This window comes from Otolemur garnettii, unplaced genomic scaffold, assembly GCF_000181295.1.
Source record: "Otolemur garnettii isolate 467f Iridium unplaced genomic scaffold, OtoGar3 scaffold00134, whole genome shotgun sequence".
Classification (NCBI taxonomy): Eukaryota; Metazoa; Chordata; class Mammalia; order Primates; family Galagidae; genus Otolemur; species Otolemur garnettii.
This window is the reverse complement of record NW_003852529.1, coordinates 3,567,124-3,578,871: the sequence shown is the minus strand read 5'-3', so window position 1 is coordinate 3,578,871 and position 11,748 is coordinate 3,567,124. Positions and strand designations below refer to the sequence as shown.

At 48.8% G+C, this 11,748-nt stretch overlaps 1 protein-coding gene across 1 annotated transcript; it reads right to left on the bottom strand.

The window, feature by feature from the left end:
* Positions 1-4,543: 4,543 nt before the first annotated feature.
* Positions 4,544-11,736, bottom strand: ZDHHC24 (zinc finger DHHC-type containing 24). Its single transcript, XM_003798342.3, has 3 exons — positions 11,395-11,736; positions 8,925-9,202; positions 4,544-5,276 (listed from the first exon to the last, which is right to left on the bottom strand). Exons 1-3 carry the CDS (start codon positions 11,673-11,675, stop codon positions 4,981-4,983), a joined length of 855 nt encoding a protein of 284 aa, XP_003798390.1. The 5' UTR covers positions 11,676-11,736; the 3' UTR covers positions 4,544-4,980.
* Positions 11,737-11,748: the final 12 nt, after the last annotated feature.

The window sequence follows — 11,748 nt, the reverse complement described above, 5'->3', positions numbered from 1 at the left end:
AAAAAAAAAAAATCATTCTACTTAATCTGGATACATCTGATAGTAAAATCGGAGAAAATATATTATTGTAAAAGGGAAATTACAAACATATTTCTTGTGCTCTGGGTAGAGATAACAGAGGGTCTTCAGTTCCAAGAAGATAACTGTTACTGTTCCTTGGGTGATTTTCTCCCCTCTATTTCTCTGTTCTTTTTGGAACTCCAGTTATGCTGGCATCTGATGCATGATAATTCCGGAGAGCGTGGAGATGATGCTGACTTTCTTCTCTCCCTTCCCATATCTTTGTCTTTCAGTTCCTCTGAATTTTTAAAAAAGTTATTTAATTCTCTGTTCTGTGTTCATTCCTTATGTTATCTTTTCACAAATGCATCTAAGATTATCTTTTATATTGTATCTTTACCACTGTTTCCTCTGAGTTGTTTATTTTTTTACCTGCAAAGTGGGGAATGTGGGCTCTCAGAGAGCTTACATGCTCAGTATAAAGGTAAACTAGGAATAAAGCATTCCGGCTCAGTGCCTGTAGCACAGTGGTTATGGTGCCAGCCACATTCACCGAGGCTGTGGGGTTCAAACCCTGCCTGGGCCAGCTAAAGAAACAATGACAGCTGCAACAAAAAATAGCCGGGCGTTGTGGCGGGCGCCTATAGTCTCAGCTACTTGGGAGGCTGAGGCAAGAGTATTGCATAAGCCCAAGAGTTTGAGGTTGCTGTGAGCTGTGATGCCCTGGCACTGTACCAAGGGTGACATAGTGAGACTCTGTCTCAAAAAGAAACAAAAGAAAGAAACCTTTCCTCCACTTCTGTCTTACCAGAACCAGTGAGGGACTTGCCTATCTCCAAGCTTAGTGCTGGATAGAAGGTTTAAAACAAAACACCTCTCCTGACAATTTTTAACCACAAGCCATCCCTGAATAACTGTTTGCAATCTGAATTGGCAATACCTGGTGTTAGGGCAGAGTGCTCAGTAGATGCTCTGTGTGGGTTGAGAAAAGATTTTCTCTAGACCAAAATTAGGGTATGAAAGTATAGACTTTATTTTATCTTTCTTAAAAGAAAAGGAAGACTGAAATAGAATGAGTAAAGAGAAAAAGAGCAGGGAGACACGTGGCATGCCAAAGGAAGAATGCCTGCAGCAAGATCAAGGGCTGCTGAATTTGGGGAGCAAAGAGAAAATGTAACTGTAGCCAGATTCACAGAGGGCTGTGAATACTGTACCCACTTTTCCTACAGCAGGTTGATAAGCAGCTGCCTTTCCACTGGAGACGTATCTCAGGTGTTTCTGATCCTGTTGATTCTCCCCTGAGATATCATTTTGGCCATGATCCAGAAAAGACTCATGAACCTTGAAGATATAAAACAAATTCTAAAAGACAAGGAGGTGCTGAATGTAAAGAGAAAAGATTTACATTTCCTTTCTGTTCTTTTCAATGGTTTATGAAAACCAAGCTCCATAGGGGGCTTGCTAGGAAAAGAAGGCAGAAATCAGAGGGCTTGACTTTTAGTCCTTAATGAAAAACTGTAATTTCTCTGTCATTTCACTATAAAAACCAACCTCCTTACACCTGGGTAGTCCTGAATACTGCTAGCTAAAATTTTAAAGTGGTGTAGGATTGGTATGTCATCAGGCAACCAAATAAATACATTTCCTTTCCGGAGGAATTTACTTTTAATTCAACGTCAAAAAAACTCCTATTGACAAAATTCCAAGAAATAGGAACTCACCATCAAAATAAACTGCAAAATAATAAGACATATGTCATGCTGGGCACAGTGGCTCATGCCTATAATCCTAGCACTCTGGGAAGCTGAGGGGGGTGGACTGCTTGAGCTCACGGATTCAAGACCAGCCTGAGCCAGAGCAAGACCCCCTACCCCGCGCCCACCTCTAAAAAAGCCGGGCACTGTGGCAGGCGCCTGTAGTCCCAGCTACCCAGGAGGCTGAGGCAAGAAGGTCTCTTGAGCCCAAATTTGAGGTTGCTGTGAGCTATGACATCACTGCACTCTACCCAGGGCAACAGGCTGAGACTCTGTAAAATAAAATAAAAATAAATAAAAAGTAGAAAAAAATAAATAAAATAAAAAAATAAATAAAAGTAGAAAAACTAGCCAGGCATGGTGGGCACCTGTAGTCCCAGCTACTCAGAAGGCTGAGGCAGAAGAATCACTTAAGCCCAGGAGTTTAAGGTTGCTGTGAACTAGGCTCACAGCTAGTGCTGAGGCCACAGCACTGTGGCCTAGGCAACAGAGTGAGATACTGTCTCAAAAACAAAACAAAACAACCAATCTAATAACATCTTTATAAGAAAAAGTATGTAACTTTATTAGAAACATTAATGGAGGTGGGCAGTGCCTGTGGCTCAGTGAGTAGGGCTCCAGCCCCAAATACGAAGGGTGGTGGGTTCAAACCCGGCCCCTGCCAAACTGCAACAAAAAATAGCCAGGCATTGTGGCAGGGTGCCCGTAGTCCCAGCTACTCGGGAGGCTGAAGCAAGAAAATTGCCTAAGCCCAAGAGCTGGAGATTACTGTGAGCTGTGATGCCGTAGCACTCTACTGAAGGCAACAGGATAAGACTCTGTGTCTAAAAAAAAAAAAAAGAAAAGAAACATTAATAGAGAAGTAGACCATGTTCTTGAACTGGAAAATTGAATTTCATGTAGATGCTGATTTTATCCAAACTGATCTGTAGATTCAATTGAGGTCCATTTATGATCTCAAAGGAATTTTTATTGGTGGAATCTGACAAACTGATTCTAAAATTTACATCGAAGAGCAAAGGCCAAGGATAGATCTTAGGGGCTACTTCCCAAAGGAGAAAGGTGTAAATAAAATGACCAGTGGAACAAAATAAAAAAAATGTGACTTATCCAACAGATCCAGCACCGTAGGCAAGGGGGCGCCTCACAGCTATGCACAGTCATCTGGCTACATCTCAAAAACATAAATACTGAGTGAAACAGCAAGTCACAGAACAATAAACTCGCTATGGTTTCATCCATATAAAATTTAAAAATGTGCAAAACTGACAAACACAGTAAAACTATAAATCAAAGCAAGGGAATGACTGAGACAGGACGGCATAGGGGAGCACATAAGGAACTTCAGAGGAAATGTTAAGAGTAACTTCCTCAAATGGGGTAGGGGGCGTTTATTTAGTATCTCCTTACTAATAAAAAGGAAACAATGAAAAGATATTCTGGAGTTAGAGGGGTAATGAGGCTGCTAACGCCTCTGTGTTGGAAAGAGTAATGCAGCTGCCCCAATATCCCTGGCCAGGGAAAAGCCTGTCAGAGGGTGTGTTCCCTGAGGGTCCCTGGGGATTGGGGGAGCCTCCTAATTCCTGGGAGGACTCCCCAGCAGTATCTGTGGACTCCCATCTAACCCGACTTTTGGTCCAGTCCCTCACCCCTGCCCTTTCCAGTGCCCAAGATCCAGAGCTTCTGTGACTTAGTTTCTCCTTCCTTAACACCAGCCCCAGGGGCAGTGCCTGAGGGAGGGCACAGTGCGCCTAGCTCTGCACGCCAGTGCACCACTGCACCTCACCTTCCGTGGTACTGAAACTCCTGGGCCTCTCCTGTGTGTGGGAGGCAATCTGCTTGCTTCTCAGTCCCTCCCTTTGGAAACACATAATTTCAATTTTTAATTCCCTGCTAAGAGAGTAACTAAGCCTCTATCTATAATCCCTCTTCCAAATGTTGTCAGGTTCTTTGGTTTACAGCTGTCTCCTTTCCTGTTTTCTTTCCTCTTGTTTAAGTACGGATCTTTTTTATTTCTTTACTATCATTTTAGTAAAATCCCAAGAGAAAACAGAGATAAACTCGTGTTAAAGCCTGCAACGTTTAACCAGCAGGCCCTCTAGTTACTATATTTACACAAAAATGTTTAAAAAGCAGCTCCAGAAGAGTCAACAGAGAACAGGCTCAGGCCTCTCAGCACCATCCTCACCATCCTTCCCAGATGTCTGCACATCCTCAGCCCATTTATTTGCCTTGATTTTTTTCGCACTCACTTTCTTCAGCTATGCAGAGGTGAAGGTAAAAGCACAAAAACCTGGATTCAAACTCTGCCTGGCTCTTGCATTTACTCCACTGTGATCTTAACTCTCAAAGCTTTAAGGTTTTTACCCACAAAATAAGGTGTATAAGGGCTGCCCAGGGTGGCAGGTGACCTAAGAGGGGGTCTGTGAGACTGCTGTTACAGATAATACTTCTAGTGATACAATTCTGAGCCTGGGAAAGAATGTTTACAGGCTTCACAAGAACATCCCCACCCCATCCCTGGCCACTCTGAGCCTTGGGAATTCATGGTTTCTAGGCCTGACAACCAGAAGAACCAGAAACAGCAGCCCCAGCAACAAAGTGAGGAACCAGAAATCCCACAAAGAAGGAGTGAGAACAAAGTCAGCAAAGGGGCAGCTAGGCTAGTCGAGAAGCACCCCCCTCCACTTTTTCAGGGTTACCAAGAGAGATTTTATTTAGGAAAAACAGAGAAAGTTTAGAGCTCTTCCAAAGAGTTGGAAGTGGGTCCCTCATGAAGGAGAAAAGTTGAGAGAGACCAGGCTGAGCAGCCCTTGCCATACCTCTGTGCTCCTCTGCCAAAAGAGGCAGTCGCAGGGCCCAAGCCCTGGACACACAGGAGTCCAAGCCGGGCAGAGGCAAGGCCAAGAGAATAAAGAAATAAAGCAAGGGTATGACTGAGACAGGGCAGCCTAGGGGAGCATAGAAGGAACTTCAGAGGAAATGTTAAGAGTAACTTCCTCAAATTGAGTAGGGGGTTTATTTAGTATCTACTTACTAATAAAAAGGAAACAATGAAAAGATTCTATATGTAGAGGGGTAATGAGGCTGCTAATGCCCGTGTGGCCTGGAGTTGCCCCCAGACAAGCAATAAGGGCCACCCTGATTTCCCTCGAGTCTGGGGAAATCAGACCTTCATACCCCCACACTTCCCCTCCTCCCTGTACAATTCTGGTTCTTTCTGGAGTCAGGAGGCCATGAGTCCCATATCAGCTTTGGTCTGGAAGGTGATCCCATCCCCAGGCAAGGGGGAGTCCAGGAAAGGCCAGAGCCAGACAAGAGCCCAGCGGGGCCCCAGGGCTGCCTGCAGGTTGTGGCAGAGGCCCAGGTCATAAGAGTGCTGGCCCCGAGCCCACTCCCACGTGGTCTGGCCCCGAAGCAGCAGCATCCCATGGAAGAGCAGCCCAGCCCCGCACAACAGGGCACCCGCCACACACGTGTCCATCACGAAGGCCAGGGCAAACTGAGCCAGAGACACACGGCCTACAAGAAGATGGCAGAGAGTCAGGGAGCAGAAGTCAGGCCCAGCCCCTCCAGAGCCCAGCCCCCACCCTGCTGCCACCGGTGCCCCCATCACTAAGCAAGGATTATTCCCCCGCTTGGCACATCCTGAGTCAATATTTGGTGGCCAGCCCATGCTGGGAGGCAGCAGCACAGCAGTGTACCTGAAACTTGGTGAGCACCTTGTAAGTATGGGATGTTGTGCCAGGGACTGTGGATGCTGGAATGCACACGGCACACAGCACCTCTGCCCTCAGGAAGCTCACAGACCAAGTTAAAAAGGTCATTTCTCAGTTACTCAGTTACAGCTGTGATGTGTGTCACATGGAAAAGTACAGCATCTTTAACCATCTTGGCCCACAGTGGGCAACAGAGACCTGCTGAACTAATGAACTAGGAGACACCATGGAACATTATGCCAAGTGAGAGAAGCCAAACACAAAAGGTCACATATTTATGATCCCAATTATGTGAAATGTCCTGAGCAGGCAAATCCATACAGACAGAAAGTAGATTAGCAGTTGCTGGGGGCTCAGGGATTAGGGAAGAACAGAGTGGCTCCAAGTGGCCACAGCGTTTCTTTTTAGGGTGCAAATGTCCCAGAATTAGGATGGTGGTTGCACTACATGGTGGGTTTCCCAAAAGCCACTAAGAATCATACACTTTAGTGAAAATGATGAATTTTACATTATGTAAATTTTGCCTTGATGAAAAAGAGAGCCCTTGGGGGGAAATGCCATTTAAGAGGTGGGAGGAGTAGGCATCATCTATTCTGCTAAAGTAAGAAAATGTTCTGTCTGGAGGCAGGACAGAGGTACCTTCAGGACAAGCGAGTGGCTGCATGAGGGTCCAGAAGCTCAGGAGAGCAGCTCAGCAGGGGGTATCAGGGTGGCTGCAAAGCTGAGGTTGCCATGGATCCCCCAGAGTGTGTCAATGAGATGAGAACCACATCAAGACCTGAGACAAGCAAATCGGGTCCTGGTTTTTTATGAGGGATCAGATGAAAAAGAAAGCAAAAAGGAAGGCAGGCATGCCTAAGTCTAAGCTGTCAGTGACGCCAGGAATAGGATGCTTCATGGAGGTTGCTGGTCAGCAGTTTTGAGTCTAGAAGTTCTCACCAGGCAAGAACTCAAAAATTCCTTCATGGCGGTTCCTGTGGCTCAGTGAGTAGGGCGCTGGCCCCATATACTGAGGGTTCAAACCCTGCCCTGGCCAAACTGCAACAAGAAAATAGACGAGCCTTGTGGCGAGCACCTGTGGTCCCAGCTATTCAGGAGGCTGAGGCAAGAGAATCGCCTAAACCCAAGGGCTAGAGGTTGCTATGAGCTGTGATGCAATGGCACTCGACTGAGGGTGACAGAGTAAGACTCTATCTCATAAAAATAAAATAAAATAAAATAAATTCCTTCAGAGTTTGTGAAGACAGAGGCCCTGGGGTGCCATGGCAGTCTTGGAGGACAGTTGAGGCAGAGGCTAGGCTAGAGCAGGAGGAGGGACGAGCAGCCAGGGTCTGCGCAAGACCTTTGGGAGGCCTAGAGGGAGAAGGCAAGAGCTAGAGGAAGATGTGAGGGGAAGAGAGGGTTTGCACAAGTGGGGGAACCCCACAGAAAGAACAGGAACGCAGAAGGACAGCAGATGCCAAAGCTGAGGCCTCCAAGCCAGGAAGAGGGCCTGGACACAAGAAGCCAGGCAGTCATCCAGGCTTGGAGAGTTGAAAACAGGACAATTTTGGATGTCCCATCTGACATCTTATTTTTTCCGTGATGGAGCCTGGAGGGCAGGACAGGAGGGAAGACTTGACTGCAGTCATTAGGGAAGTAAGCTCATGAGAAAACAGGGTAGCCAGGAAAGCTGAGGGCCTGAGAGGGCAGCAGCCATGAATGTGGCCTGGAACCAACCTGCCTTGGAGTACCACGTGTCTCTGGCCGCTCTCAGCACCCAGGGACAGACACAAAGGCAGGAAGCCACAGGGGATAGAAGATGAGTAGGAAGTTTGATGCTGGCAGGAGAGTAGTGAAAATGAAGGTCCAATGCCAGACATGGGGTGGCGAAGGTGGGAAGGTAAAGGTCAGGGCCACAAGCCTGCGGGCCCAGGAGCTCATGGAGCAGGTATCACGGAGCACAAGAGTAGCGGGTAGACCAGAGAAGAGGTAGGTAACAGAAAAATGGTCAAAAGATGGGTGGTTTGGGGATTCTGACAAAAGCTGCAGTGTGAACACAGGACTAGGGGAATTAAGTACAGTGGAGGAAGGTCAAGAGCTGACCTATCTGGATATTGAGGGGGCTATTTGCACAGACTGTCAGACATCCATAATTCCAACAGGGCCCAGGACTGAGAGAGAGTCTGGGTGGTGCAGCTGGAGGCTTCTGTGTTGAGGGAGAGTGGCAGACCCTGCTGACCAAGCGACGTGGGGTAGAGGGAAGTGCAGCTGATAGCTGGGACTCAGTGGAGCCATAAGCCATCAAGGAGAGTGCAGAGGCCTGGTCAGGGTGGACAAAGGAGGGCACTGTCAACCCAGCACAGCTCCCAAGGCCTATTCTAAGCTGCAGAGTGAGGGTCCTTGGTACAAAGCTGGGTTTAGATAGGATGAGAAGGCACAGCAACTCCATAGAGTGGCTGGGGAGGTTAATAACAGTAAGACAAAGTTACAGCAGGGACCATGGAAGGATCAGGAGGAAGGAGTCAGGGGTAAGAAAGCCCAGAGCATCTGGGGGGAGAGAACAAAGAGGATGAAGGGCCAGTGGGAGTGTATCTAGGGTCGTGTCCCAGGAAAGAGGAGCATACATGTGTCCAGAACACAGCATTTCCATCAGCCTCCAGATTCAAGTCTTGCCCCCCAACTTCCAGGGACTCAGCCTACTCCTGTCTGTCACTTTCACTGGCTCCCCACTGCCCAATTAAAAGGGGCCATCTGTTCACACCAATACTTGGGGCCCTCCATTACCCAGTCCTAACCTGCCATCCTAGCCTTAATTTTCACAGTTCTTTTTTTTTTTATTTTTTTTTTGAGACGGAGCCTCAAGCTATCCCCCCTGGGTAGAGTGCCGTGGCATCACGCTCACAGCAACCTCCAACTCCTGGGCTCAAGCGGGTCTCCTGCCTCAGCCTCCCAAGTAGCTGGGACCAGAGGCGCTGGCCACGACGCCTGGCCATTTTTTTTTTTTTTTTTTTTTTTGGTTGCAGCCATCATTGTTGTTTGGCGGGCCCGGGCTGAGGATTCAAACCCGCCACCTTGGGTGTACATGGCTGGCGCCTTAGCCACTTGAGCCACAGGCGCCGAGCCAATTTTCACAGTTCTTACCGAATTGCCTTCGCTACTCCCTGCCCAGCCTCCAAGCCCTTGTTCATGCTGCTTTCCTCTTAGAATGCCCTCCCCTCCATGTTCTCCCACCATCCCAACCCCCCACATGGTCTCCCATGAGTCTCCTCCTCTGCCAATAAAATACAAAATTCTCTGTATTTTACAGTGCTGCATACCCAGATAAATATCAGGCAGACCTCACCCCATAGATGACACTGGGATTGGGTCCCCAGGATCAGAAATCTCATCTCTCACCAGAAGGGGCCCTACTTCCCCCACCCAGCACAAGGGCCTCTCCCTCTCTGCAGAGGCCTCCTGGGCTCCCCACCTGTGAGCAGCATGAGCCAGGGAAGCAGGAGGAGGGCAGCGGTGTGCAGTGGTGAGTGGGCTCGCAGCAGGGCTGACAGGGCAGGGCCCAGCAGCACAGAGATGTGGAGCAGGACACCAGCGCCGTGCAGCAGCAGACACAGGAAAGGCCGGTAGTTGCCAAAGCCCACACAGCGGCCCAGCAGGCGGCAGTGGTGGTCCCGGCGAAGGACACAGACTCGGCAGGCAGAGCAGTGCCCACTGCGTGGCGGCACCTGGCTTTGGCACTGGTAGCAGTAACTATGAGAAGGAACCACAGGGTCAGTTCCTTCCACAGCTCAGAGAGCCCCATATCATGCCCAGGGTCAGCCCCTGGGCCTGTCCTGGGGAAGCAGGAACCTGCTCAGGCTGGCTCAGCCTCAGGTTCTTTGCAGGTAAATGCAGGCTGAATAAGATGTCCCTGGCCCTCCACTGTAGCACTGCAGGCTGAGATCGATTCCTTCCCAGTCCTAAAGCCTTTCTCTGGCCACTACTATCCAGCAGCAACTTCTCCCTTTCTCCATAGTTACCACCTTGTCAAGGTCACCATGGACTCCCCTCTGGACTAGTCTCTGATTCCACCTTTACCCCTCCTAGACTCACTCCAGCAGCCAAATGGATCCTTCTGAAACCTAAGTCATGACCCTCCTATGCTCAAAACTTGCCAGTGGCTCTATATTTCTTCTCTAGTAAAAAGCAAAGCCTTCAATGTCCTATAGGGTTCTTAAGCCACTGACATCTCTTCCCCTCTCTCTTTCCACTCCAACCTGGCCTTCCTGCTGTTCCAGGAACTTGCAAGGCACCCAAGAGTCTCAGAGCCTTTCCATCACCTGTTCCCTTTGTCTGGAATACTCTTCTCTTGGATTCCCACATGGCTAACTCCCCCACCTTCCCCAAGTTTTTGCTCAAATAACTCTTTCTCAATGAGGTTCACCTATTTCTTATTATTTTCAAAATTAATTTATTTAAAAAACTTTTTGTAGAGACAAAGTCTCGATATGTTGCCCAGGCTGAAATGCAGTGGCTATCATCATTGCACAATGCAGCCACCAACTCCTGGACTCCACAGATCCTCTATAATAGCTGGAACTACAGGTGTATACCTATCAATTGTAAATTTGTTGATTTTAGTTGTGCATACTTATGGCGTACAAAATGATGTTATGGGCTCAGTGCCTGTAGCTCAAGCAGCTAAGGTGCCAGCCATATACACCGGAGCTGGCGGGTTCAAATCCAGCCCAGGCCTGCCAAGACAACAATGACAACTACAACCAAAAATAGCCAGGCGTTATGGCGAGTGCCTGTAGTCCCAGCTACTTGGGAGGCTGAGGCAAAAGAATGGCTTAAGCCCAAGAGTTGGAGGTTGCTGCGAGCTGTGACACCACAGCACTCTACTGAGTGTGACAGCTTGAGCCTCTGTCTCAAAAAAAAAATGATGTTATGACTTGTGAATACCACCTGAAATACAGTAGAACCTCCATAGCTGACCACCTCCCTACACCGACCACCTCAAGTTGACCTAATTTTCATAGACTGATATGCAGCACACACATGTGTCAGTACAGTAGGCCTAGTTCCTTATGTTGACCACCTCTGTATGCTGACCAGTTTGTTACAGTTCTTGGGTGGCCAACTTACAGAGGTTCTGCTGTGATTAAATCAAGCCAATTAACATATCCATTGTTTCAAAATACTCATAAGAATTAACCATCTATTAAAAACTGAAACTTGGGGCCATGCCCATAGGGCACCAGCCCCATATACCAAGGATACTCAGTGGGTAGTGGGTAGGGCACCAGCCCCATATACCAAGGGTGGCAGGTTGGAACCCACCCGGCCAAACTGCAACAAAAAATAGCTGGGCATTGTGATGGGCACCTGTAGTCCCAGCTACTCAGGAGGCTGAGGCAAGAGAATCGCCTAAGCCCAGGAGTTGGAGATTGTTATGAGCTGTGATGCCACCGCACTCTACAGAGGGCGACAAACTGAAACTGTCTCAAAAAAAAAGTGGGGGGAGCGCCTGTGGCTCAAAGGAGTAGGGCTCCAGCCCCATATGCCGGAGGTGGCGGGTTCAAACCCGGTCCCGGCCAAAAACTAAAAAAAAAAAAAAAAAAAAACCCTGAAACTTGCACCCCTTTAGAGTCCTGCTCTACTTTTGTTTCCAAACCAACATCCTTTTGTAATATGGTATATAATTTATTATTCCTACAGTTTATCGTCTGTCCTCTCTCCCACTGAAATCAGTTCCTGGAACAGTACCTTGCACACGGTAGATGCTTGGTAAGTATCTGTGAGTGAATAAATCAGTCATTCTCTATCCCAAGTTCTAAAGGAGTTTCTGGTTCTAATAAACCAGATTCTAATATAAACTGGTTCTAACATCTCAGGTCTTGAGGTCCCTCCCCCTGTCCGAGGCACCCGCTTCTCCCCGCCAGATCCCGCGCCCCACTCACGCCCAGCCCTGGCCCAGGCCGCGGCCGGCCAGCATCACGCCCCGGATGCTAGGGTCCGAGCGCAGAAAGAGCCCCACGTTGCCCAACAGGTTAAGCAGCTGGAAGGTGGCCAGCGCGAGCTGCAAAGCCCGGGCCAGGGGTCCCAGCGGGGGCGGCCCGGGACCCAGCACCAGCACGTAAGCCAGCTCCAGGCCCACGGCCACAGCCCACAGCAACGTGAGCACGAGAGGTAGCCGCGCGGGCGCCCCCTCTGTGCTCGTAGCCGCCCAGGGCTGCCCCATGGCCTGGACCCACCGGCTGTCCGAATCCCAGGACTCCACCGCTTCCGTGTTAGGGCGGGGATAGCGGGCAACG